The sequence below is a fragment of the Ictidomys tridecemlineatus genome, chromosome 3 (genome assembly GCF_052094955.1).
Source record: "Ictidomys tridecemlineatus isolate mIctTri1 chromosome 3, mIctTri1.hap1, whole genome shotgun sequence".
In the NCBI taxonomy this organism is placed as follows: Eukaryota; Metazoa; Chordata; class Mammalia; order Rodentia; family Sciuridae; genus Ictidomys; species Ictidomys tridecemlineatus.
In genome coordinates this window covers 2,479,004-2,506,129 of record NC_135479.1, presented here as the reverse complement: position 1 = coordinate 2,506,129, position 27,126 = coordinate 2,479,004, and the positions used below count along the sequence as shown (strand labels likewise).

The window sequence follows — 27,126 nt, the reverse complement described above, 5'->3', positions numbered from 1 at the left end:
AATATATTAGAATTCAGCCGCAAAAAGAAAGCGAAACCAATTACAACAGGAGCACGTTCCACGGGAGGGGAATGCAGATGCTCAGCGTCACCTGCCATCAGGGAAACTCAGGTTTAAACCGCAGCAAGGTGTCACCACACACCTGTCAGAACAGCCACAACAGGAGCCAGGGGGTCACCGAGTCCGAGTTGAGCCCCGTCTGGGCCACTGAGACCCCCATCTCAAAAAAAAGGAAGTGACAACATCAAATTCTGGTGAGGGCGCAGAACAGTGACTGGGTCACTCACGAATTGCTGGGGTGGGGAGGGGGACAGTAACAGGGCATGGCCACTGTGGAAAACGGTTCAGCAACTTCTTTTAAAAGTAAACACACCCCTGGTCACTGGCCACTGCATTCCTGAGAATTTATCCCAGAGAAATGGAAACCTCGGTTCAGACAACAACCTGCACGTGAATGTTGATAAGGCAGCTCGTTCCTCACAGCCCCAGACAGAAACAAGCATGGACGTCCGTCCGCGGGTGAGTGGCCTCCCACAGGACGCCTGCACAGGGAGGCAGCAAAGTCCCCTGTGTGTCGCACACCCGAGGGGGCCAGGGAGCGTGCCAGCCCAGCCTCAGGCTGCATGTTCCACGTTGAGGAACCTTACAGAGGCGGAAAGGAGAGCTGGTCACGGGGTCAGGGATGGAGACCAGGCGACTACACAGGAGTGGCCTGGGGGAGCCTGCGCCTTGCATCTCAATGCTGGGGGGCACCAGGCTACCTGAGCCTGCGACCCGTGGGCTGCACCAGCTGGGAGCACCCCCAGCTTGGGGCGCGTCTGATGCCTCCCTGGGGGAACAGGAGGCCAGGGGCCAGGACCTCCCCATACTTCCTTTGTTTTTCAGCTTCCTGTGAAAACAGTTACCTCAAAATCAACATTTTTAAGAATCACGGCTAACGGAAAACTTTAGATCACAGGTCGGCTCCCACTGCATTTCCAACGGACAGTGCTGGTCTGACCCCGAGGTCACCAAACTGTGGCCAAGAGCTAAGTCCAGGCTGCTGTCTGTGCAGCCCATGAACTCACAGGCTGTTTCCAATCAAGAGACTTTACTTATTTAGGGCAGTTTCAGGCTCACAGAAAAACTGAGCAGAATACAGATTCCCCGTAGCCCCATGCCACGTAACCCGGGTTCACCTCTTATTAACGTCTTGTATTTGTGTGCTAGATTTTTAAAAATGATTTTTAAATAGATATTTAATTGCTGATGGACCTCTTTACTTAATTCATTTATTTATATGCAGTGCTGAGAATCAAACCCAGGGCCTCACACCTGCTAGGCAAGGGCTCTACCACTTAGGGGCTGGGGATGTGGCTCAAGCAGTAGCGCACTTGCCTGGCATGCGTGCGGCCCGGGTTCAATCCTCAGCACCACATACAAACAGAGATGTTGTGTCCACTAAAAAATAAATATTAAAAAATTCTCTCTCTCTCTCTCTCTACCACTGAGCCCCAGCCCCAGCGCCCTGCCCCCTGCTGGATTTGCTGTAATTGATGAACCAATATTGATACATGGGTGCTCATAACTGACACAGGATACAGTGCTGATACACCGTGGGTCGTAACTAAGGTCCCCATTTATGTTAGGACTTCGCCCAGGTACGGGTCTCAGCAGGCTCTGGGTGACCGACCGTTCAGGGACTGACAGCCCTGTGGCCGCCTGTTGGCCCCTCCCTCCCTGAACTCCCGCAGCGGGTGCCCTTCCCATCACTTCCCTGCCTCTTTCTCAATGTCCCATGTGCGTGGCCTTTTGGGACTGGGTCCCTTCACTTGGCAACGGGACCCAAAGGTTCTTCCCTGGCTCCACGGCTCCCTTCTTCCCATCCATAGGCCACATTCCCAAGTCCAGATGCACCACAGTCTGCTACCACCCATGTTGATGGCTTCCGATGGGGGCATTGTGAACAAGGCTGCCGTTGGCATTTGTGCACAGGTTTGTGTAAAGAACACACTGGACATTTTTAAATGAAGAAGAAGGAGGGGCTGGGGTTGTGGCTCAAGCGGTAGCGCGCTCGCCTGGCATGCGTGTGGCCTGGGTTCGATCCTCAGCACCACATACCAACAAAGATGTTGTGTCCGCCAAGAACTAAAAAATAAATATTAAAAAAAAAAAGAAGGAGGAGGAGGAGGAGGAGGAGGAGGAGGAGAGGAGGAGGAGGAGAGGAGGAGGAGGAAGATTTTATACACATTATACAAAGTCCACACCTCAGTGCCCATGATGAGGTTAGATGGAACACAGCCACACCCGTTCCCACACCGTGGTGGTAGCATTTGGAATACAGGGCAGGGTTGAGAAGGGGCAGCAATGGCCATTTGGGCCCCAAAGCAGAAAACACTCTCTGGCCCATCCACCAAGTCCTGGGACAGATGATTGCAACTCCCAACTCTGAAAGGCCAAGAACGAGTGGAGCCAAGATGGGACGCGGCAGGAGAGGGTTGGAAGAGCACAACCACTCTCCCTGTGCCTTTCCCCAAAATTTCCAAAATGGGCACGTGTCACTCCGTCGCCTTCAAGGCAGGCTCCACGGCTGCTTGGCTCAGGCTCCACCTCTCTGGGGACTCAGGACCTCTTGGGTGCCAATGGGGAGGGGCTTCACGGGGCACGGTCTAGACTTAGCTTTTTGCTTTTACTTCAGAGTTGATGCCACAGCCAGGAACTCATTGAGCAGAGACCTTGTGGAAAGGCCTTGAACTCTGCTCCCATCTTCTCCTAAATGGGATGGTGACACCGGCTTCAGACATTAAAGCCAGTGGCCACAGCTTGTGAGGGGTGAATCACGTTTCACGGCTGCCCCAAACTCCCAACTTTATTTGGACAAAGGGTCTTTGCAGGTGTTGTCAGGTTAGCATGAGGCTCTGCTGGAACAGGGTGGCCCAGTCCAGTGGCTGGTGTCCCTGGAGGCACCGAGGGCACAGGGAGGGGCGGTGGAGTCAGAGACTGAGGCTGGGATATCGATGAGGCCAGGAACCAGAAGTAGCAGGAGGGACCCTGCCCAGGCCCACGGGTGCACCACCAGCCCTCCCTGGTGCAGGCTTCTGGCCTCCAGGCTGTGAGCACAGGCTAAGCCACTGTGGGTCTGGGGCACTCTGTCCCGGGGCATCTGGAGCAGGCTGTGAAGTGGATAAGGGCACCTCCTGAAAGCCACAGCGCTGAGCGCTGCTGGCCAGGCCGACCCCCCAGCACCAGGTGGACCCCCCAGCACCAGGACAACCCCTCAACACCAGGATGACCCCCCAGCACCAGGACAACCCCTCAACACCAGGACAACCCCTCAACAGCAGGATGACCCCCCAGCACCAGGATGACCCCCCAGCACCAGGACGACCCCTCAACACCAGGACGACCCCTCAACACCAGGACAACCCCTCAACACCAGGATGACCCCTCAACACCAGGACAACCCCTCAACACCAGGATGACCCCTCAACACCAGGATGACCCCCCAGCACCAGGTGGACCCTCCAGCACCAGGATGACCCCACAGTACCAGGATGACCCCCCCAGCACCAGGTGGACCCTCAACACCAGGACGACCCCTCAATACCAGGATGACCCCCCTCAACAGCAGGCTGACCCCCCCTCCCCAGCACCAGGCCAACTCCCCCCTCAGTACCTCACCTATTGCGGGACTCAACCCACCTGGTGGCCCAGTGTCACTAAGGAGGCCGAGGTGCAGAGGTCAGACGCCTGCCAAGTCCAGACCCAGGGGTCTGGGAGGAGCTGGGGCTCGCAGCTGGACCTGGAAGACCTCACAGGCCTCTCCACACACCGTGGGGAGCTGCTCAGCTGCCCAAGCCCCCGCCTCCTGCCAAGGACCCCACACCTTATAGGGAGCCCCGGAGCTGAGGGGCAGCCAGGGGGAGGGCCCTGCTTGGGTCTGGGTGAGGCCCCCAGGCAACACGACTCCCACTTCCTGTGGCTTTCTCTGCGTGGGGGGACACTGTGTGGACCCCTGGCCCTTCCTGAGGAGGCTTCCTCGGGATCAGGGACCGCTGCCCTCCTGGCACGGGAGCGGCTGGCAGCGGCCGTGTGGCAGGGCAGGCTGGGGGCGAGCGGGCGGCGAGGAGCCTGCCAAGTGCCACCGACACCAGACAAGATTAGTCTTCAGCGGCTCCGAGCAGATTGCAGGGTGTCGGGAGATGGCGTGTTTTAAAGAAATAAATCTCAGCTCCCGATCGCAGAAGCGCAAACAAACCCAAACAACAGATCCTCGGAGCTGCCCGGCCCCCGCCTGCCGCCTGCCGCCTGCCGCCTGCCGCCTGCTGCCAGCCCGGGAAGCTGCGGCTCCCTGAGCAGGCGGGTGGGTGGGGCCTGGGAGCGGAGGGGGACATTGCCGGCTCCTCCGGGTGATGGGTGTCCAGGTGCCTGGGCTGGCCCCGTGGAGCTGGGGTGTGGTCCTGACGTTTGGGGGGGGCAGGAGGTACCCCTCCCAGCTGCGTCTCTCACTGGTTCCTGGCCCCTCGACACCCAAGGGGTCTTTGGACCCGCTCACCTCTCCCCTGGGGAGGCAGCCCCCCACCTGCACTCCCTCCGTCCCACCCTGGTCCTGCCTCGACCCTGCCTGCCTGTGGCCCTCCCCACGTGCCAGCTGTGCCCCCACCCGCTCCTCCTCGTCTTCTCAGGCCTCTGTCCTCCAGAGTTGGCAGCTATCTGACCAGGACAGAGGGACAGGGAGGGTTGGAGGGCCCAGGTCTGCTGCATTCCCTCTCTAGGCAGGTCCAGGGGAAAGTGGACTCACTCTGGGCATGCCTGCGGGGGGACAGCTGGGGGGACAGCTAGGGGGGACAGCGAGGAGGAACCAGGCTGTCCGGGAAACTGGAGGGGCTTGGAATCTGGCAGCGTCCACCCGCTCTGCCTGGAGTGGGTCCTGGGTGACAGCACCCACACACTCGTGCTGCAGGTGACGGGTCCTGGACCCCCAGGCTCACTGATTCCAGAGCCTTCCCAAGACTGGGACACCCCCCGCCCCAGCGTGCCTCGCTTCTGTCCCCAGTACACGCAGGGTGCAAGAGGCTGCTGTTGATAAGCCACCACTGTGGCCGACACCTGCCGTCACTGCTCCTCTTCCCAAAGCGCTTGCGTACCATTTATGGCGAGGTCAGCAGTCCGCCAGGCTGCAGAGAAACCTGGACCTCCTCCCTCCCCAAGGACAAAGCCACCCTGTTGAGGGGCACCAGTCACTTGTCCTTGCTGCCCCTCTTCTTCTCCGCAGACGCCTGCAGGCCTGTTCTGTGCTGGGAGGGTCACAGGGCTCGCACCCAGAGTGGCACTGGCCAACAAGGAAGCCCCCAACTCGCAGGGTGTTAAATGTAAGTTGGCCGAACACAGATCCGGGAAGAACTCAGCCGCAGACGCGGTGGTGCGGACACACGGCGGGCCGCCCGAGAGCAGCGACAGGGCAGGCACAGAGCGCCTCTCAAAGGCCGAGGGAGGCAGGATCCACAGGGGCTCACAGAGCTGTCCACCTGCAGGGAGCGGGTGCTCCCCAGTCTGTGATGTTTTATTATAGCAGCAGAAATAGACTGAGACAAACTTGTGGACGATCTTGTTGCTGATCAGTAGAAAATGAACTCATTCTTTCAGGAAATACATTCTCAACAGGGGGCATGGTCACCAATAAAGGGGCAGCAATCGATCCTTGGGAGGTGAAAAATCTTATATCTTGTGCACAGGAAGGCCCAGCTCAGCGGGCAGGCAGATGGGCCTCCTGGCAGGACCCCAACCCCTGCTGGCTAGCCCAGGGCCCACCTGTGGCTGTGCCAGGCTCACCTGGGCCCCGAGTGAGCCAGCAGAAACACCGCAACAGGAAACCACAGAAAAAGGACCAGGCCGGGTGTGGTGGCCACGCCTGCAATCCCAGCAGCTAGGGAGGCTGAGGCAGGAGGATGACAGGTCCAAAGTCAGCCTCAGTAACTTAGTGAGACCCTGTCTCAAGATAAAAAGAAAATAAAAAGGGCTGGGGACACACCTCTGGGTTCAATCCCCGGAACCAAATAAATAAATAAATAAATAAATAAATTTTAAAAAAAGAAAGAAAAGAAAGTCATCCTGTAACCCCGAGTGCACACTTCACTAGTGCACATTTCTCAGCCACCCTGAGAAAGACTGACAAGAGGATCCCACAGGAGAGAAAAGAGCCCTGTTTCCGGGGCACAAAGACATTGAGGATCACTGTGGGCTGATGGGGGGTCATCAGCGCTGGGTCTCCCGCCTCAGGGCTTCTTCAGTAGCAGACATGCCCCGGGAGTGCAGGGCCAACTATTTTTTAAGATTGGTTCTCGTGGGCAGAGGCTGTAGCTCAGTAGTGAGCACTGGCCCAGCACGTGCGAGGACCCAGGTTCAACCCCAGGACCACAGAAAAAAAGGAAAAAGGTTTTCATGCTAAGATGAATATTATCACAGAATGAAATGTCTGAAAATTGGGAAGAGGAAAAAAGTCTCATGATTACACTACAAAACTGTCTATGTCCGACCTAGTGGCCACTGCCCCAGGTGGCATTTGAGTTCACACTAATCAATATCTTGCAAAATTAAAATCAGGCCGCTCAAGCGGTAGTTTCACATTCCAGGGTTCGTGAGCCGTGTGAAGCTGGTGGTGGCCACTGTGCTACTGGGCAGCCCGGGACCGCTTGGTCTCAGCCACAGAGGGCGCCGCAGCCAAAACTCCTGCCTCGGGTAGGAGGAGATAGTGGGTCTGCCTCCTGCTCTGCGGTTGGCGTCTCGGTTCTTTCCTCCCTCCCTCCGGTGAAGAGTGCCTTCTGTAATTTGGGCTATTCCCTAAGACGAGTCCCGGAAGAGACGTTTGGACTGGGCCGACCGACCAGGCCACGACCAGGCCACGCCAGGTGTGCCACATCACACCCTCACCCAGCTGGGTCTGGAGACTGGATCGGGTCCCTCTCGGGGCAAAAGGAAAGACAGGGTTCCTCCTCCCCATCAGCCCAGATCACTTTGGAAGGTGGGCACAGAGCCAGATCTGATCCTGCTGGTGAAAGCTCAGCATCTCAGGGAGGGGGGGGGTCCATGCAAGGAATGGCGGTGACCCTTCCCTAGGCATGCCTTGAAGGCTGGCACGGTCACTTCCAGGCGTCACTGAGCGGGGGTGGAAGACGACCATGGCTGGGTGGGAGGCCCTGCCTCCTGGGAACCAGACCCCCACCAGCCGTACTCCAGGCAGCCCACAGACATGGAGAGCCCAGGAGACACGCAGACCTTCTGTGAACTACCTACCAAATAATAAAATGTCTGGGGGACTCTGGGATCCCCAGAGCTGTTCCCCTGGGCCCACCCAGCCAGCTACTCAGCCTGCATGTGTAGTTCTTCAGTTTTACCACTAGAGGGGCCCCGTGAGCCAGCCTACCTGCCCTGGCCTCCTGGGGCGCTGGGTTCCCAGGCCTGGAGGAACCTTGACTATGGAGCAGCTGTGTGCGCACTGCAAGGCCTCAGAGCCACGCCCCCTGCTGGGCATCGGGCCACTGGATCTCAGCCCTGACCCTCCCAGCTGGGCACACCAGGACCCGCCTCTCCCTTTGGGCCCTCTCACAGTGGCACTCAGAAACCCTTGGGGAGCTCAGAGTTCATGGGGTGTAACCCCGCCCCCAGCGAGGCTGGCTCTACTGGTCTGGGTGTGGCCTGGGCAGCAGGACTTGGGAAGGCTGCCCCAGGACGCTCACGTGCAGCCCAAGGGGGGATGTCTGTTCTAGTCGTCTGGCACCAGGGACCACTCAAGGAGGACTTCCTACTGCACCATCATGTGCCAGGAGCCGCAGGGGATGGAGAAGCAGCAAGGAGCACCCTCTCTGCTTCCGGGGACCAGGAGAGCACACTGGGCACAAGCTGCAGAGGGGCAAGGAAAGGCCGGGAAATGCCGACTCCAGGGCCCGCCCTTCTCCAAACCCACATCTGCTTCTTCATTTACTGTTTTGCAGCCCGTCACGCAGAGCAGGCTCGTTCCACACCAGACCTGATGGGAGGCAGGGTGGGGACTGGGCTTAACCATGCTGTGGCTTGGATAAGGCTGGAGTGTCCCCCTGGAGTTCCTGTGCTGGAAGCCTGGTCCCCCGTGGGGTGGTGTTGAGGGGGGGGGGCCTTTAAGAGCTGGGGCCTGATGGAAGGTGCTCAGGTCATTGGGGGTGTGCCTCAACGGCATGGGCTCTGAGCACTCGGGTTATTTCTCTCAAGAGGGTTATTGTAGAAGAGCGTGCCTGGCCCCTCTCCGCACCCTGGCTTTCTGTTTTGCTCTGTGACCTCGCTGTCCCGCACACACTCCCCCTACAATGCCCTCTGCCATGATGGGCCGCAGCCCAGGGGGCCCTCACCAGAGGACAATTTGATGGGGACTTTCAGCTTCCAGAACTGGTGGCTGAATGAACCTCTTTATAAATATCCAGCCTCAGGTATTTTGCTGTCATAAGAAAACGGACTAACACAGGGTGTCCAGTGAGCCTCAGCCAAACTGCACGGTACAGGATGAGGGGAAGGCGCACCTGTCAGGGGCTCAGGTGGAGAGGCCCAAGGCACAAGCACACTGAGGCTGCAGCCGAGAGTGATGAGCAGGGGAGGGGAGGAGGTGACCACTCCCCAGCACCAGGCTCCGGTCCCTAGGCCAGGCTTGCTGACCACATACCCCAGCCTAGCACTTGACCTTCACGCTGACTGACCTTGCAAGAAGGGGTTCTGGGCCACATTTCAGACCTAGGAGGCAACTGAGTGTCAAACGCACAAAATTATACAACAGCAGGTGAAGCGAGGCTTAGAGCAGACGTGTCCAAAGTTCCTAGTGAACCACTGACCTCCCGACAGCTGCCAGCAGGCCCTGCAGCCTCGGGAGGGACCCAGGCTCTGGCCCAAGAAGGGCAAGGCGAGGAGCGCCCTCCTCAGCCCCTTTGGAGGGATGGCGGTTCCCCCAAAATCCAGAGGCAAAAGCCTTCTTGGAGCCAGCTGATTCTTCTGCACAGGCTGGGGTCAGGAGAGGGGAGGAGGTGGAAGCCTGGGTAAAGGGGACCCATGACAAGGGCTGGGGTGCTGGGTATGGCTGGGAGGGAGGCAGCTAAGCACCCAGAGTGAGCCTGGGCACCCCCTTCCACCCTCTGGGTGCCAACATCGCCCATCCTCGGCTGTAAGAAAGCACCTGGTGTGGCCACGCGTCCCGGGGACAGAAGCAGCCCCCGTGGGCATCACTGCTCTGGAGGCACCTGGAGATGCTGGGCATCGGGTCTGTGTGGAAGCCCGGGGCGACCCCTGAAAGCCACGCTGCAGAGGATGGAAAGGGCAGCCGGGGGTGCTTTCTCACAAAACCCCCTAGGATGGATGTGATCACCTTTCAACAGGTAAACCGAGAGGGAAGAGAAGGAACCTTCTCAGGTTCAGGCCAATCAGGTGCCAGACTCACCCTGCACACAGCTTCCTAATTCCCAAACGTGTACTCCTAGCAAGGCGAGGCTGCTGGACAGACAGCAGACAGACAGACAGCTCTGAATTACATCCTCAGCCCTGAGGCCGCGGACCAGCCTGCCACCCCTGTGGGGCACAGTGAGGGATAAAGCAGGTGAGGAGCCTTTCACTCCGCCTGAGCCCTGGGGTGCAGGAAATCCAGCACTGCGCTGCACTGCCAGCGTGGCACCACCAGGGGGTGCTCTGACTGGCCTGGCCGTGGATCCCGCTGGACTAGAGGTTCATGCCCAGCTGGTCCCCAGCCCAGGACACCACAGGACTCAACAGACCTCAGTGGGGACACAGTCCTTCTTATGGCCAAGTGGTACCTTTCATCTCAAGCACCTGAGACAGACATCGTCAGTGGACTCTGTTGAGGGGATCAAACCAGGAGGGTGTCCATCTGAGTTGACTTCCTGCTGAACCCACAAAGGTTCCAAGTCCCTCGACCCCTTTCTCCCTGGCTCCCATGGGTCCATCCCTGGTGAAGACCTAGCTGGGCTCAAACCTGTGGCTTATGTAATGGCCAGAGCCCTCCAGCAAGTCCCTGAACCTTGAGGTTCCCTCCCCCTCCCACCCAACGGGGATGACATTGGGACACCCCACAGAGCCTGGTGACCTCACTGAGCCGGGCATAGCTGAAAGCATAAAAATACTTGCTTTCAACTAGGTGCGTGCTATGATCCACAGCACACGGAGCCCGGGGCCCGGCAACGCTCAGCCTGATGTCCGGAGCCCGCCTGGGGGGCGGGAGCTGAGTGATGGATGACGTGCTGACAGGCCGACGTCAGCTCTCACCCTCACCATCATGTCCCTGTGCCGTGAGCGCCAGGACCACAGCCAGAGCACAGGAGCGGGTGGGACCTGCCCTGCCCACCCTGGCTCTCCTCCAGGTGCTCTGGCTGGTGCGGCCACACTGGGTGAGCCTGGGGTGGGCCACCTTGAGGCCCTGCAGATGCTGGGCCACCCTCCCCCATCAGGACTCCTGGGCTTCAAGGCCTAGGAGCCCACTGCAGGGTAAGGTCCAGCTCCTGCCCTTCCCAGCCCTGCAGGTGCAGCCTGGGCCAGCGAGTCCTCCTGCCCCTGAACCCAGGAATCCAGCTCTCCGTACACAGCGGCTCTGGAGTGAGACTGGAGCCTCCACATGCCCCCTGGGGCTGCCTTCTGGCCTCCACGGCTGGCGGAGGCGAGGAGTCCCAGCTGGCCAGGTCACATGCCTGGAGAGCAGCAGAGCTGAGCGCAGAGCCTGGCTGGGGACCAAGCAATGCAGCCAAACTGGCCTCAGGCCAGCGCTATGAGCCACATGATGCCACTAGGGCCTCTCGGACACTTGCCTGGGGACGGAGAGAGAACCAGCACTCGCCTGCCCCTCCTGTGACAAGAACAGAAAGGCCCAGGACTCCTGGGGGACTGGCTTGGTCAGGGGCCAGTCAGACTTGGCAGGACCCACTGCACATCCTTCACAAATGGCCAGGCAGCAAGTGATGGGTCCTCAGGCCTGTGCCCTCTCCTTGGGGAAGGGCGCCTGCAACAACCTCAGGGCCTAGAGACAGGCGGGTAGGCTGCAGCGCTCAGCCAGCGCCGGGGGGACTTGTGCACCGCTGGGCCTGGGACAGAGCTCAGCCAGCACCGTGGGGACTTGTGCACTGCCCAGCCTGGGACGGAGCTCAGCCAGCACCGTGGGGACTTGTGCACTGCCCAGCCTGGGACGGAGCTCAGCCAGCACCGTCGGGACTTGTGCACCGCTGGGCCTGGGATGGAGCTCAGCCAGCACCGTGGGGACTTGTGCACTGCCCAGCCTGGGACGGAGCTCAGCCAGCACCGTCGGGACTTGTGCACCGCTGGGCCTGGGACGGAGCTCAGCCAGCACCGTCGGGACTTGTGCACTGCTCTGCCTGGGACAGAGCTCAGCCAGCACCGTGGGGACTTGTGCACTGCCCGGCCTGGGACGGAGCTCAGCCAGCCTCATGGGGACTTAGATACCACTCGGCCTGGGATGGACAGGAAACTCACCTGCCTTCGCTGTCCATGAGCGCGGAGCTGCTGCCCTCTGCGAGGGCAGCGCTGATGGGCGAGAGGCAGAAGGGCGAAGAGAAGGCATCGGAGTCGGAGTCGAAGGAGCTGTCCCTGCTCACTCCATCCGCTGACAGCTCCCAGGAGCCCTCCTCCTCGCCGGCCTCAGGCCGTGGCTCCCTGCCCTCCTCAACCCCATCCTGTGAGCCAACCGTGGACAAGACTCCGGAGTCCCTGTGGGCAGCCTGCGAGGCGGGGAGGGGCCCGTCTGCCCCTGCGTCCAGGGCCAGCTTCTCCCCATCGTCAGGCGAAGCGCTGATGTGCACTGCCTCCTGGATGCTCTGGGCCACCACCAGGATGTCCTCCTCTTTGGGCATCAGTGAGGGCCTTGGCTCCGTGGGGGAGGGTTGGTGGGGGGCCCCCGAGCTCGGGATGCGCCGGCGTCGGTGGCGGGGTGCCTTGCGCACGGGGGAGCTCTCCGGGGTGATGTAGCGCAGGGCCTCCTCGTCCTGCCTCTGGATGCGAGAGTTGGGGACCCACGCCAGGATGAGGGTGGCCCCCAGCAGCTCATCCTTCTCCATGCACAGGCACAGATACCCTGTGGGGAGTCGCAGGTCGGGCAGGTTAGGGCTGCACGGGCGGCACCGGGCCAAGAGCGCCATCCCACGGGCACACTCGGCGCTGCAGAGAGTCGGGCTCTGGAAGTGGACGGGATGTGAGCCGAACCCCCGAGTCCAGCAGACCAAGGGACTGGCCTGGGCAGCAGGCGGCCCTAGCTGTTCCACTCAGGTCCGAGCCCACGCCTGACTCCTAGGTGGTTATCTGACTGCCCTGGGCCTGTCGGGCCTCGCCTCCTCCTGTGGGCAGGCCCAGGCAGGCCAGGAGAAGCCCAGTGGCCTCGGGGGTCCATGTCCTGGCTCTGCGACACTCTGGGGAGGGATGAAGGCAGGAGACTGGACTTCCACTTCACAACAAGAATAACCAGGCTGGACGCTGCCCGGCCTCGTCCCACCACCGTGGCCTACTGTTTCTTTTTTTTAACGCAGTAGCTGGAAGAGGGACCTGTGACCCCAGGGAGGGGAAGAGCAGCTTCCCCAAGGCCACGCTGAAAGTCCAGGAGCTTGGTTGGGGGCAGGTGGCACCTCCTAATGCAGCACCAAGCTGCTCCGGGTATCCCAGTTCCTAGGCACAGGGCACCCGGCCCAGGCCTCTGGCGTCTGTGCTGAAAAGGCCCCTGGCAGGAGCGGCGCCCGGAGCACACCCTGGCTCTGCTGTCAGCCATGGTCCCTTGGCCCCACTCAGATATCCAGGAGAGGCGGGGCACTTGGGGACTTCAGTAGGTACACGCAGGGTCACACGAGGGTGAGGCTAGGTATTTCTGCACCCTCTGACCAGACACCTCAGCTCCAGGACGGAGTGAGGGCCTGAAGTCCTCTGCCCATCCCTGACCTCTCCCCACAGCGTCACGATGGGAATACCCAGGGCACTCCCAGGGCTGCAGCTCCGAATAGAACTCGGACCCCAGAACTCTGGTCCCCATGCCCCCCTCCCCGGGGGGCCAGGCTCTGGCCAGGGGCTGTACTACACCCTCTGGATCATCCTCCAGAACCCAAGACCTTGAAGTCCTGACCCACACAGTGGTGCCGGCGCCCAGGGAAGGACGGGCTGGAAGAGCAGGGGGTGTGGGCTGGAGAAGCCGCAGTTCTAGTCACACTGCCACGGGCACCACGGACAGGGCCAGGCAGGGGCAGCAACCCTTTAACAACTGTGCATCCACCAGGGTGGAGGTGCTCGGATCCCACCGTCTGGGATCTCGGTCTGCACCTTTACCCCAGGGCCTGAAAATGCCGGGGGGCCTGGGGAAGAAAGGACCCCCCACCCCTCCCCCCGTGGCTGCAGGACGCCAGGGCCTGGGGCCTGCTCTCGGCAGCCTGGGGAGCCCGGGAGGGCCCAGCTCCACACGGCACCGAGTGGCCCAGAGCAGCCCGGCTCCGTGGGGAACTCCTGCCCGAGTACCTGTGGTGGCCTCCACTGGAGGCCCACTGCGGCTCCAGCCACTGAGTGAGGCCATGGTGCAGATGGTCAAGCAACAGAGAAATGGCCACACCCTCCCTTGTTGCGAGTCACCTGCATGAATGGCAAAGGAGCACGAGGCCTGCACTGTCACTGCACATACTCTGTTCCTGCCCAGGGGCCGCAGGCTGCCCAAGAGCTGGACCTAATGCCCCCAGACTCCCTTCGGGGAAGGCAGCGGACGCTCTCGTCCTTCTCATGAGCGGAGGCCCTCGGCCCTTCAGGGCCCTGGCTCAGAGCCTAGCCCCGCCCTGCAGAACAAGAAACCAAACAGTCTCTTTCTCTGTGGCTCTGCAAAAGATGGCAAAGTCCCTGTCACCACAGGAAGGAGTTTCCCGCCCCAGGGACCAGGAGAATGCCCGAGAATGTGGGCAGGTCACCTGGAGGTCCAACACAGAGGGTTGGCCAGGTCCCCTCCTTGCCTCCCCCGCAGAGCCAGTGGTCTCCGGTTCCCTTTGGGGGAGCCCAGGCAGAGCCCAAGCGCCCATGGCTCCCCAGGGTCTGCGCCCTGGCCCCAGGCTCCCATGGCTCACCTGGGTGATGCTCCCCCAGCCCCTGCAGGCCCTCGGGGGGGTGCACACAGACATTGTTCTTGGAGTAGATGATCTCTCCATCCAGGACCGCGGGGGACCCGCCACTGCCACCAGCGGTGAGGGTCAGGAGGTCCGAGGCTCTGGAGGAGGCCCGGCGAAGGAGGCGGCCCAGAGACATCGCCGGGCACGTGTTCCCATCCTCCGCGAGCTGTGGCCCAGGTGGGGCTCGCCAAGAGCTGCCTGGGGAGGAAGAGAGGGGGCGCTGGCGGTCAGGGCTGCGGACACGGTGGGCGTCCCTGGGCTGGGCCGCATCCTGCCTCACGCCACAGGCTCCACGATGCTGGCTGATGCACAGGGAGGCGGGGGTCTCCTCCCCAGAGGGGTCACCCTTTGTCCTGGGGCCATCCTGGGCATCGCAGGTGCCGAGCAGCACCTTCCCGGGACAACCACCAAAGCGTCTGCAGACATTGCCAACTGCCCCCAGGAACGGGGAGTCAAATCGCCCCCACAGGGACCCCTGGGCTGAAGGAATTCTGACCCCGAGCGGTGACCTCACCAAGACGGAGGATTCCTGCTCGCCCGAGTCAGCACCGACTCCCCTCCCTACTCGGCACCCCAACTCCAGCCCACCCTCCCAGAGCCCTCACCCCCACCTCAGGTGTTCCCTGGCATCCTCCTGCCCGGGGCCTCACAAATATCGAAGGAACAGAGTTTTCATACGATTCATTTATTAAAAAGCAAACTAGAAACAAGAAGACCACGGTCTAGAAAACACAGAGAACAGCAGGTCGGGCGCAGCGCACGTCTACGACCCCAGCCGCTGGGAGGCCGAGCAGGATCCCAAGTCCAAAGGCAGCCTCGGCGAAGGCCAGGGGCTAGGCAACTCAGGGAGACCCCGTCTCTAAACAGAGTACAAAACAGGGCTGGGATGCGGCTCAGTGGTGGAGCGCCCCCGAGTTCAACCCCCTAGGAAGGAAGGAAGGAAGGAAAACGTAAAGAACTCCAAAGTCCTCATCAAGAGCAGAAATGGAGAAAATGGGCGAGGCACAGGGGAAAACCAGACACACCCAGAAACAGATTTCAGCAAAACCCAGCACCCAGCAGCCCGGCGGAAGGCGAGGGCAGCCAGGGGACACCCCAGTCAGGGCGGGTGTGGGCAGGAGGCGATGGCACGGACTCTTGCCTGCACCGACCCGGGCGGCCATCTGGGCTGCAGATCTGGCTCTGCTGAGACCTCCAGGGAGTGACCTGACGGTTTCCAAAGTGTGTCCAGCCGTATGCGTAGGGGACTCAAGTCCCTTCAGTGGGCCTGGGCCAGCACAGAGAGAAAGAACATGCCCTGTCCACAGCACGGGGAGGCCGGGCGCTGGGCGGGGAGTGTCTGCTCTCCGGACGCCCCTGTGGCTCTGCAGCCGGGGGCATAAGGCACGGGCCCAGCTCACCACAGTTTGACTTCATCCTGCTGAAAAGCTGATGATGCTTCCAGCAGAGACGGTTCCTCAAAGCGAATTTGGGTCTCCCCCAGGCCAGGGACGTCCGGCACAAACAACGCTCTTGTGACCCTGGGCGACGGCAGCCGCAGCTCAGTCGGCCACGGGAAACCAGAACGCTCCAGCAGGCCACGCTGCCGCGTCAGGACGTTCCTCAGGCCCCGGGAATTTGTGCGTCTCCACTTTGGATATCCTCAGCCCACCCAGGGATTTTCGGGGAGTGTAGTGAGACCAACAGCTGAGAAGCTGGCCTACGTGATGTGAGCCGAGAACAGACGTGTGGCCTGGCGCTAGGAGATGCCCGCGAGGACGCTGCGGCTGCAGGACCAGCCCAAGTCCGACAGCAGCTACGAGAACCGACCAGAGGTTCCCAGGATGGTGCCCAGGCGTGCACGCCAAGCCCAGCACCGAGGACCACAGGCACGCCTCTGCAGAAGGGACAGGGAGCAGCTGTGCTGTATGATGGCCATGGGCTGTGGGTGTCCAGAACTGACAGCTCAGGTGGACGCACGGGGGGAGCGGCGGGGGTGGGAACGACCCAGAGGGGCTTCAACCTCCTCTCTCAAAGAAAAGACCTGATGCAATGTCATAAGACTACTGGCTGGGAGCAGAGGAGCAGATGTGGTGCCACGGAACGTCATTCAGCCTTGAAAAGGAAGGAAGTTTTGGCACTTGCCCCAGGACAGACGAACTCGAGGACGCGGTGCTGAGCGGAAGAGCCCACGTGTCACTTAACCACTGGGACACATTCTGGGAAGTGTGCCATTCGGCAATTCCGCCGTTGTCTGAACATGGTGGAGTCACACAGCCGGGCCAGCCACACCTTACGGGCAACAGGATCGCGCGGACCCCCAGGTACGGTGGTCCGTCATTCACTGACTCGTGGCACACGGCCAAAGGCCAGACGGAGGCGACTGCTGGGATCCCACTCACAGGAGGTCCCCACGTCATCGCAGACACAGAAAGCCCAGCAGGGTGGCCCAGGGTGGCCGAGGGCGGCGAGGGGGAAGCGGCAGGGTGTTTGGCGGGCATGAAGGTTCAGTTCACCAGGCGAATGGGCTCAGAGAAGGGGCTTGGGCACAGCTGAAACTCTCACGTGCAGCTGGCATCATAAGAACAAGTCTGAACACTAGGATGGATGGGAGCTCTGCATCTTCCACGTCTCCAAAACTCTGGAGCTGCCTGAGGCCGTTCCCTAAACCAAGTCTTCACCTGAGCAACTGGACACACGCTGGGGCGAGGGGGGGGGGCAGGGTTCCCCTGGCTCAGCAGGAGGCCCCGTGGGAGGCTGGGCGGCACAGTGGACAGAGCCCCCTCCAGGACCTCCAGCCTCCCCCGGTCCCGCTCACACATTTCCAGTCTCTCGGTGCCTGCCTGGCCCGACTCCTCAAACACACTATTCTAGCCCTCTCCGCGGCCCTGCGTGCCCTCCCCATCCTGCAATCCTGCACCCACCAAAAGGCCCACCACTTTGGCTTCACCGTGGCCAGAGTTCCCAACACCAGCGTCACCTTTGAACGTCACCTGCCCTGGGGGTCAGGACGCAGCCCAGGACCTCACCTCCCAGCCCTGAGCCATGGACATCTCTCAGAACTGGACTCCGTCCAGGATCCCCATCCGCCTGGTTCCCCTGGCCCAGGCCTTCCCAGCCCTCTCCCTACCCCAGTGTGGCCAGCAGAGGGGCCAGCAAACTCGCTCTGCAAAGGGCCGGGGAAAGCCTTCCAGCCGCCAGCCCAGGGGTCTGTGCCTGACCTCCGACTCCACCTTGCAGAGTGGCCCCAGACAATAAATCTGAGGTGTGCGGTGACAGGGCCATCACAAACCCTCAGGCCCAGAGTTCTGAGGACTCCCACTTCCCAGCCGGTCTCCAGGAAGCCCTCTGGCCACTCCTGGCCGAGGGACCTCCCTCACGCCATCGCACACTCTGACCAACGGCCACCAACTCACGGACCTTTTTAAAAACTCACGCCAGAAACTGCGTCCTACTCCCCAGTAACCGTGTGAGGACACTCCTCGTTCTAACAGGGCCTCTGCTGCCCAGAGTGGCCTCAGAATTCAGGAGTCCCTCAGAGTCACAAGTTCAGTTGGCCCGGAGCCAGCTCAGGGCCCACTGTCCCACTCCCGGGTGTTCACCCTGGGGACAAAGTCCGCACACCCACGTGACTCCGGAACGGCCTCGGGGCCGTCGGTGGACCAAGGGGTCCAGCAACGCGCACCCTCCCAGTGGAGCTCAGGCAGCCATAAGGAAGAAGGAAATTCCTCCGTCACCTGAAGGAGAATGCAGGAACACCCTGTCCACCCACATCAGCCACGTTCGGTCAGGCCTGGGTCTTCTCCCATCCGTGGAAGTCAGGGAGGGAAAGGAAAAGGAGGACGGAGGCAGACTCCTGAAAATCAGGGTCAGTGAGTGGAGGAGAGGGCCGGGAGGGGGGCGAGAGGGAAGGACAATGTCATCACATTGTGTGTGTGTCGCAATACGTGACAACATGACAACAGCTCCCACCCGCAGGAACACAGCGCACCTATAGAGAGGGGAGGAAAAAGGAATTCCAAGGTCCTCAACCAGCCACAGGACAGAGGGGCCCCCTCTCTCAGGCGGGCCACGCCCAGCAGAAACAGAACACAAGCTGCAAAGTAGGTAACAGTGACTTTTCCGGTGACACACCCCGCTGAGGCGGGGTGCAGCCCCTGGGGTCCTCTGCCCTGTGCTGGCACACTCACAGGCCCGGATGCAAACTGCTCTCATTCAGCTGCTTCCCCAAATCAAAACCCAGCTCAAGTGGGGACAAGCTGCCCCCGCGGAGGATGATCAGAAGAAGGTGCTGGAAGGCGTCTCCAAAACCAGGTTCAGTGCAGGCCGCAGGCTCCCACTCCTGCAGCTGCTCAGTGCAGAGACCCACTCGGAGCCCTGCATCCTCGCCCGGACACCTGGTGCAAGGGCACCCTCCCAGAAGGTTCCGGAACAGCAGGGTGGTCTGTTGGGCATCAGCCAGGAACGTTCATCCTTGTAAGACAATTGCATGCTCTTTCACTTAGATAAACCCACTTCCCAACCCCTGCTTGCCAGCAAACAAGGAGAGGAAACCCGAGAGCTTTAAATTCTAAAGACCTTTTTGGGGTAAGGCATAGCTCAGAGGTAGAGTGCTCGCCCCGCCGCACGGGCAAGGCCCTGGGTCCCCAGCACTGAAGCCCCGGGACTGTGAGGACAGCGTCTGTAAGCCACGGAGAGGCCTGGGAAAGGACGGTTCCTCACAGCCCTGGGAAGGTGGCCATGGCCTTGACCTTGACCTTGGCTTCTGGGACTAGGAGAACAGGCCTGTGTTACTTTGGCAGCCCTAGGAAACTACGATCTCATTATTAACATTAAAACTCAGAAGGCAGACACAACAGCACAGGCCTGTGATCCCAGTGGCTCGGGAGGCTGCGGCAGGAGGATCTCGAGTTCAAAGCCAGCCTCAGCAACTTAGCAAGGCCCTGAGCGACTCAGTAAGACCCTGTCTCTAAATAAAACACAAAAAAAGGCTGGGATGTCGCTCAGTGGTTGAGTGCCTCTGAATTCAATCCTCGGTACCAAAAAAAGAAAAAAGAAAAAAAACCTCAAGAGGCTAATCCTGCCCCTTAACAGCTTTGGGCATCACACCAACATACCACTCCTGAGCAACCACAATTGACATTTGGATTCCAAAGAGTTGCCATTTAAATAAAAAGCTACATTTTCATCAGCAAATCTTCATCTGCAACTTCACTATTTCCAAAGGATAATTTCTGGAATTCCTGACCAATTCCCCAGGAGGATAAACTGGAGCCCTGACACATAGTCACCAACAGATTTCCAAACAGGTATCAGGATTACCAGGAATTTAAATCTTTGCAAATTTGAGAACTGAAAAACAGTTATCTGTTTGTCCGTTCATTTGAGCATATTATCCCATATTTATTAGACATTTACATTCATGGTGTAAACTGTCTACTGGTGTACTTTGCCAATTTTTCTCCTGGGATATTGGAATTTTTATTGCTGTATAGGAACTCTTTATATAGGAAAGATCATAATCCTCTGCCATAGTTGCTGCATATGTGTGTTTTTTAACTTGATGGTTTCCTTTTAATTGTATTATCCACTTTGAAGAACAAAAGTTCTCAATTTTTCCTGCAAATTAACAGTAACTTTTCTTTAGTGATTACTTTTATCACTTTTATACAATATATGGTCATTCCCAAGCCAAAGATCCATTAAACATTGGTTTATATTTTATCTGATTTTCTAATGGTTTCCATTTTCAATGAGCTACCTTTAATATTTCAAACTTCCTAATTCAAAGTATTCACTTACCTGAAAATGCCTAGAAACTGTTTAGGTTGTTTTTATTGTCTACGCCGGTTATCTGTCTGATGAAAACAGGTAAATGCGACAGCTCAACAGAGCCTGGGTGTCGGTTATATAGACCCTTATGGCCATCTTTAAAAGAGGGCCCTGGGCTGAGACCAGAGACCTGCCGGTTTACCCACCTGTTGGTCTGCACCCTCAGCCTCTGCCACGCTGCACCCATGCTCCATGGCTCTGACCTGTCACGCTCCCATGAGAGCAACCGCCCCCACGGTAGGGTTCCCTGGCGGAGCACAGCGCTGGGGTCCAGCCACTTTCCTCCCCACCCCCACCCCACGTGCAGAAACTCCCAGGACCCCTCCAGACAATCCTACGGCAGCCCCTCCACGTTGCTGAGCAGGTAGCCCACACCACGCACTGCGGTCAGCCCCGTGCATGGGCCCTGCAGACCCCACCAGCCAGCGCCCAGCAGTTCCAGGCCCCTGTGCCACAGCTTCCTCCACGGACCCAGGACTGAGCCTCTGCCACGCTGTCCCAACACCCTCCCTGACAGGGGCAACCTGGCAACTCCTGGGGTCGACCCTGCTGTGTTCCTGCTGCGCAATGACACGCTCCTGCCATCGGGGCCGCAAGGCCTGTCTACCCAGGCCCTGGCACCAGGGCTCCTCGTCTCCACCCAGGCCTGCTCAGCACAGTCCAGCTCAGGCGTGTCCAAACACACCCTCCCTGCTCCTTGGTCACCCTCCCGCACCCCCCAGCCCACGGTCACACCTCCTGTGCCAAGGAGCGCCCTGGGGACAGTCGGCCAAGCACTGGGCTGGCTCCTTGCTGGGGGTGGGGGACTGCCACTCCACGGCAGTGGTGGCCACATGTGGAGGTCCATCAGGGTCTCAGCTGGGAGTACAAATGAGTTCACCCCACGCTGTCGGAAGAGAGGGAGAAAAAGGGCCGGGCGAACGGCGGCCACCAGGCCAGTCTCAGCCAGCCACGCGGAGCCGGCGAGCTCAGGGGAGAGGCTGCCCCAGCCCACAGCCCACACAGGGCCTCTCCAGGGAGAGCACAGGCCCCGGCCCCGGGAGGGCCTCCCACTGCCCACAGGCCCCACACACATGCACACCACACACATCACGGTCCACACACACACACCACACACGCACACACCACACACACACACACACACACACCACACACACACACACACACGCACGGTCCACACACACCACACACCACACACACACGGTCCACACACACACACACACACACCACACACACACACACACACACACCACACACACACACCACACACACACACACACACACACACACACGGTCCACACACACCACACACCACACACAGGCGCGGCACCCGGTGCACGCTGTTCTCCAACTGCACAAACATTGACACGTCAGCCACCCCCTGGTTCCGGCTCTCTACTGTCACCTGCTGTTGGCCCGCCAGGTGAAAGGGTGGGGTGCTAGGTGGCTCCAGGGTGGCAGAAGCCTCCTCAGCACAGCGGTCCAGTGCCTGTGGGTCTCAGGGCCAGCGGGCACTGCCTCGGGCACAGGCTCTGCAGGATGAAGGAGTGGCCTTCCTGCGGGGGGCACAGCCCTCTCATGACCCCAGCTCCCCACCCCCAGTCTGTGGTGCCCACCTCCCGGGCCCTGCAGATCCTGCTGGTCTTATTACCAGGGTCTGGCGGGAACGCCTGTCCCCAGGAGCCAGGTCACCAGCAGAGTCCTGTGCACCTTCCCCACAGTGAGGGCCGCAGCGGCAGAGAGCAGCGCCCAGCTCTCTGGAGACTCCGGCCCCCACCAGCCAGGAGGCCCTCTTGGGAACGGTGGCTCTCGTGCTCCAGCTGAGTGGCCGGCCTAGAGCCCAAGTCAGGCTGCCCAGCCCAGAGCCCAGCTGCCCCCTGCTGAGGGGCCCTCGCAGGCCTGGACTGTCCCCGGCCCAGCTTGGGTGAGGAGGAGGGGAGGCTGCAGGAGACGGGCACGAGGACACAGGCCGTCAGGGAGGCTCGGGTGCCCGGCCAGCCCACCCCAGGCCTCCACCCCAAGCCTGCCCTGGGGCACGAGCCTGCAGGCCCCAGCAGCTCTCCCTGCACGTGGTCTCTTGATTCCGACCGGGAAGTCACAGGGTGTCACGGGGCGAGGCAGTGGAAAGGTCGGGGGCCGAGTCCCCAGCGCCGCCTGCAGAAGGAAGACCCAGGGTGGGGGAGCCCAGGGAGGAGGGGCGCTGGCATGGAGCCTGGATGGCAGGGAGGGCAGCACCATGAGGCAGCCCTGGCGCCTCCCAGGCCCACGGGAACAAGGGCGCCATCATGGAGGGAGGGCTGGCCAGGGGCCTGGCACTTGTGTGAGCCCCGGGAGGGAAGGGCAGACCCCAGAGCCACCAGAGAGGGCCACGGCCAGGAGCAGCACAGAGGTGAGGGTGACGGCCCAGCACCATGGAGAGCCCCACACTGACACGCAGGCCTTAAGCCGCTCCAGGTGGCGGATTTCACGTCACATAACTTAACCCACCAAGGAAGGCCAGGGGGACGCAGCTGGGTGCACGTGGGTAGACACACAAAGTCTCCCTGATTTCTGCTCCTTCCTCTGCAAACTTAAAACTGCTCTTTGAAAGTGCAGCCCAGGGGCTGGGGCTGGGGCTAGGTGGCGCAGCGCTTGCCACTGGGAGGCACTGGGTTCAACTCTCAGCGCCACATAAAAATAAATAAATAAAGGCACTGTGTCCACCTTCAGCTAAAAATACTTAAAAAATAAAAGTGCACCACAAAGAAATCTGCACGTCGATGCCTAGAGCAGCCTCCTGGTACCTGCCAGCACCTGGAAGCAGCCCAGGGCCTCAGTAAGAGGAGCTAGACAGGGAAGGGGCCCAGCCAGCTCTCGGGAGCAGAGGCCCACGACCCGGAGGACCGGCCAAGGGAGGAGCCAACCTGAAAGCCCCAGAGCACTCGGCCAGCCGCAGGCGGGACACCACTGCCCCCGCACCCACACCTGGAATGCTCCAAGTCCAGTGCCAGCGTGACCCAAGGGGAAAGCTACACCTGGCCTCACGGGCCGGGTCACAGGGAGAGCCTAAGGGCCCTGGAGACACCGCACAGACACGCAGGCTGCGGAGCAGCTGCGCTCCCCACGTCAAGTGAATTCACGCTCAGACTCCGGCTCCTTCCCCAAGAGCTGTCACTACCTAACGCACACATTCCAAAATCAGAGCAGAAACCCTACAACCCAAAGCCTTCCGACCCCAGGCACTTCAGGTAAGGAACACTCAACCTGTGAATGGCTCTGGAAAAGAGAGAAACAGGAAGATGCAGAGAGGATCAGCAGCTTCCGGGAGGGAGGAGGGAGGGACAGGGACAGGCAGAGCAGGAAAGGTCTTCAGGACAGTGAAACCACTGTTCGTGCAACAATGGGGGACACACGTCATGCACCGGTCCACACCCACAGGATGCCCTACACCAGAGTCCCTTCATGCAAACTGTGCCCTCCAGGTGACAAGGACGTGTCCATGAGCAGATGTGCCCCGCTGGCAGGAGATGAGGGCAACAGGGAGGCCGTGCACATGCAGGGCTGGGCTTACGAGGGGGTCCCTGGGCCTTCTGCTCACTTCTGCTGTGAGCCTAAGACTCTCCTCAAAAAGCAAAGTCTTTAATTTAAATGCACAGGTGTGTAAGTAGTGCACACACACGCCATCTCCTGGGGAGGGTAACAAAGTCTAACAATTAAAAAAAAAAATCGTTGAGAGGAGGACCCTGACATCCACAGAGGCAGATGCGGTGGAGCTGAGCACGGTGTCAGGGACTGGGCAGGCACTGGGGGTGGGCAAGAGGACCAGGGCTCACACACGACAGGGCCAGAGTGGTGTGATGTGACAGCCTCCAAATGTCCTGACTCCACTTGCACATGACCTTGAATGAAAGGCCTCGTAGGCAATGAAGCCAGCTCAGAAAGGGCCCAGCCCCAGAGGGTCAAGAGGAGCGCCGGGCCCCTTCCAGGCCAGCCGACTGCAACTGACTCCCACATAAGGCCGCAACACCAGCAGCAGAGCCCCCAGCCCCCCGTGGGCAGAGGGCCTGAACAGACCCGGGCTTCCCAGTCTCCAGGAGGGGCCTGTCAGCTGGCTCCAAAGAGCAGCCGAGTCCCCCAGAGCCCCTTGTGACCACCCTTACAATCCTGAGCAGTGAGGCGGACAGCGAGCAGGGACAGGGGTGCCAGCAGGGAGGAACCCGAGCGGCTCCTGAGACACGTGTTTCTCTGCACGGTCACATCCCCGTCCACACTGCCTGCTGTCGTCCTAAGCCCAGCCTGCGAGACGCTGCCCCAGTCCTCCTGTGGCGCTCCGGCTGGAACGCCACCCCGGGGAGGTTCCCAGAGCCCTGTTTTGGTTGGTGCACAGGAGGGCAATGCCAACTTGGCAGCTGGCACAACGAACACAGAGATGGAGTGACGCCAAGACCCAGACTGTGCCTTGGCTCCGGTGCACAGGGGAAAGTGACAACCCACGACCTCCGAGGGAGCTAAGGTAAAAACATGAGGCTACTTTCAGCTTCGGACTGAGCATGTTACCACCCATGCTCGATCCTGCGCTGACCACGTGACCACGAGGTAGGGCAGATTTCTGCAAACAGGCTACTGTGTAACTGGAAAGCAAAGAGCAACCTGACTCCCCACAACAAAGACACTCGGGCTCGAAACCAAAACGCCCTCCAGACTCACTCCTTCCCATTAACCTGCGACTCTGAAACTCGGAACACCTCAAAGACCACGGATCCCGCCACGCAGCACAACGGGAAAGTCACTGGGCAGGAAGGAAGCGGAAGTCAGCCTCAAGAGGGCAGAGGTGGCTGGAGCAGGGGCAGCCTGCAGGGAGAGATGCAAGAAGCCGCAAAAGTTCCAGGGAGGTGGGACGTGGGGACAGGGATGGAGGAGGACGGCGAGGGAAGAGGCTCAGAGCAGGGCTGGAAGGGTGCAGGCTGCCCCTTGAACTGCCAGGGACAGCAGCAGGCCTGCTGGTACCCACTTGTGTTCCCTTTGTCCCATAGGAGCCACCTGGCCACTGAGACTTCTGTGGGTTGTGAGGTACTGGAGGGTTCCTCCAGCAGTACTTATAGGGGAAAGTTAAGACAATTTTTATCCAAAAGGCATGGGCCGGGACTGGGTGATGCATGCCCTAGGAAAGGGAGCCGCATCACACATCTTCACCAGAAAACCAGAAATGAGCAAAACACGGATGAAGAAAGAACACAAGAGGCTGCCTCTGGCTTCCCTCTGAAAGCAATCCATCCTGAGTGTATTAGCGTCCAACAGCTGCTGTAACAAATCAGCACAAATCTAGCAGCTTAAAACATGTTCTGTTCTACAGTCCTGAGGTCAGAAGTCTGGGATGGCTCTCCCTGGGCCAAAATCAAGATTCTGTCAGGGCTGTGACCTCCTGGAGGCCCCAGGGGGCCAGCTGCTCACTCTCCGCCTCCCAAAGCTGCCTTGTCTTAGCCCCTTTAAAGCCAGCAATGGCCGCTGGAGTCTTTCTCACATCTCGGCGCTCTGACAGGGACTCTCTGTCCTCCCTCTTGCACTTTTAAAGAAGCCGAGATTCTGCCCAGGTAACCCAGACTCGTCTCCCACCTCCAGGTCAGCCACCTTGATTAATCTACAACCCTAACCCTCATCTGCCACCACCTCACAGTCCCAGGTTCCTGCACCAGGACACAGATCTTTGGAGTCCATTCTTGGGCTGCTTTCTAACTCGCGGGGAACCCTGGCCCCCACCCACGCACTGGCCATCTAACGGCCCTGCAGCTGCTGCCCCTGAGGCAATAGGAGGAGGGCCGTGGCCCTGGTGTCCCCTCCAGGGAAGCCTGAAGGGTCAGAGGGCTGCGTGCTTGCAGCCAGGGCTGCCCTGTGAGCTTCCTCCGCCAACAGTCCTGGAGTCCTGTCCTGGTGTGAGAACAGGAAGGGGGGTAAGAGCAAAGGCACCACAGCCTCTTCCAGAAGCTGTGAGGGAGACCAAGTATCAGAGCAGCCTGCGTCCTGTAGGAGCATGGCGTAACCCGCCACCTGCCCCGCCCTCCTCTGGGCCAGCAGGTCAGCTGCAGGATGTGGCAGTTGGCAGGACAGATCCGGTCCTGGCACTGCATGGAGCTGGCCGCCCCTGCGCAGGGTGGCCACTGCTCCCAGGGGCACCAGGGGTGGGGCCAGGCCAGGAGCAGGAGCCACAGGACCCTTCCAGGAACGAGTCGTGAGATGAAGCCCACGGCTGAATGCTCCCCTGGCCTTGTCACTGTCACACCACTCCAAAGCCAAATGCCCTGAGCTCAGGTCACCTGCCATGTACCCAAAAACCAGTTCATCTGCTTTGCCCTCCAAGTCCAAGCAACAAAGAGCAGGAAGAGGCGCTCGCTGCCTCATCCCACAGCCAGACGCGCACAGATGAGGGTCGTTCTCCTCTGTAAAACTGCCCGACACACCTGGGACTGGCCTCAGCGGCCCCGCCCAGGGCTGTCAGTCCCCCACGGACCACCGTCTTCGGGGAGCACAGCCTGAAGGGAAAGGCCTTATCAGTGCTGCAGGCAGCCGCGTCAGCACCCGGGTCGGGGCAGCGCAGTTTGGGAATCTGGGCCCCCTCCAGTCCCATCACTCTGGTGAGCCCCAGAGTGGACACGACTTGTCCTTCCGAAGGCATGGGCTCAGGTAGGGGTTGGTGCAGAGAGAACCCTGTTTGTGCACACCCAGCCCACCGTCGGGGCCTCAGAAGTCCCCTAGAGGAGCGAGAGCAGGTGGCCGCTGACCTCACAGGGAAGGAACTGGGGTGCAGGTACAGGCTCCTGGAGCCACTTGCCACAGAGGAAAGGACTTAGGTGGCATAACAGCCAACCAAAGGAGGTGGGGAAGCTGTGCCACTCCAACCGTCCAACTGTCACGCCAAGTACCGCCACTGCCTGGAAAACCCCAAAGCCGGGCCTCCGGGACAGACTGTCTGCCTTGGTGCCCCTTGACTGCAAACACAAGCATCCCATGCCCCCAAAGAGCCCAGGCATCAGGCCAGGGAGGGGCTGGGGCCAAGGAAAGACCAAACCCAAAAGGTAAGAAGGGTGTAAATGCAGGCAGGAGACCAATGAATCCGGCAGGATTGGTTGCATCCACACTGCACCCAGGACACTGGCTCCTAAAGGCTCACGCTGTCTTTGCCAAGGTACCAGCGGACACATCACAA

General features: G+C 60.2%; 1 protein-coding gene across 7 annotated transcripts in view; it reads right to left on the bottom strand.

Annotated features, from left to right (window-relative positions):
- Tbc1d16 (TBC1 domain family member 16) overlaps window positions 1–27,126 on the bottom strand; it is a 72,175-nt gene that overhangs the window by 41,883 nt on the left and 3,166 nt on the right. For 3 of the 7 annotated variants that reach the window (XM_078041499.1, XM_013361674.4, XM_040268373.2), the window contains exons 1-3: window positions 17,852–17,866; window positions 14,094–14,333; window positions 11,488–12,085 (exon numbers count right to left, since the gene is read on the bottom strand). In XM_078041499.1, the coding sequence (XP_077897625.1) occupies window positions 11,488–12,085; window positions 14,094–14,271 (776 nt within the window). In that variant the 5' untranslated portion in view covers window positions 14,272–14,333; window positions 17,852–17,866. Of the gene's footprint in view, window positions 1–11,487; window positions 12,086–14,093; window positions 14,334–17,534; window positions 17,667–17,851; window positions 17,867–27,126 lie in introns of those variants that run through there. The other 4 variants (XM_078041500.1, XM_005332630.5, XM_078041501.1 and 1 more) reach the window with 3 other exon arrangements.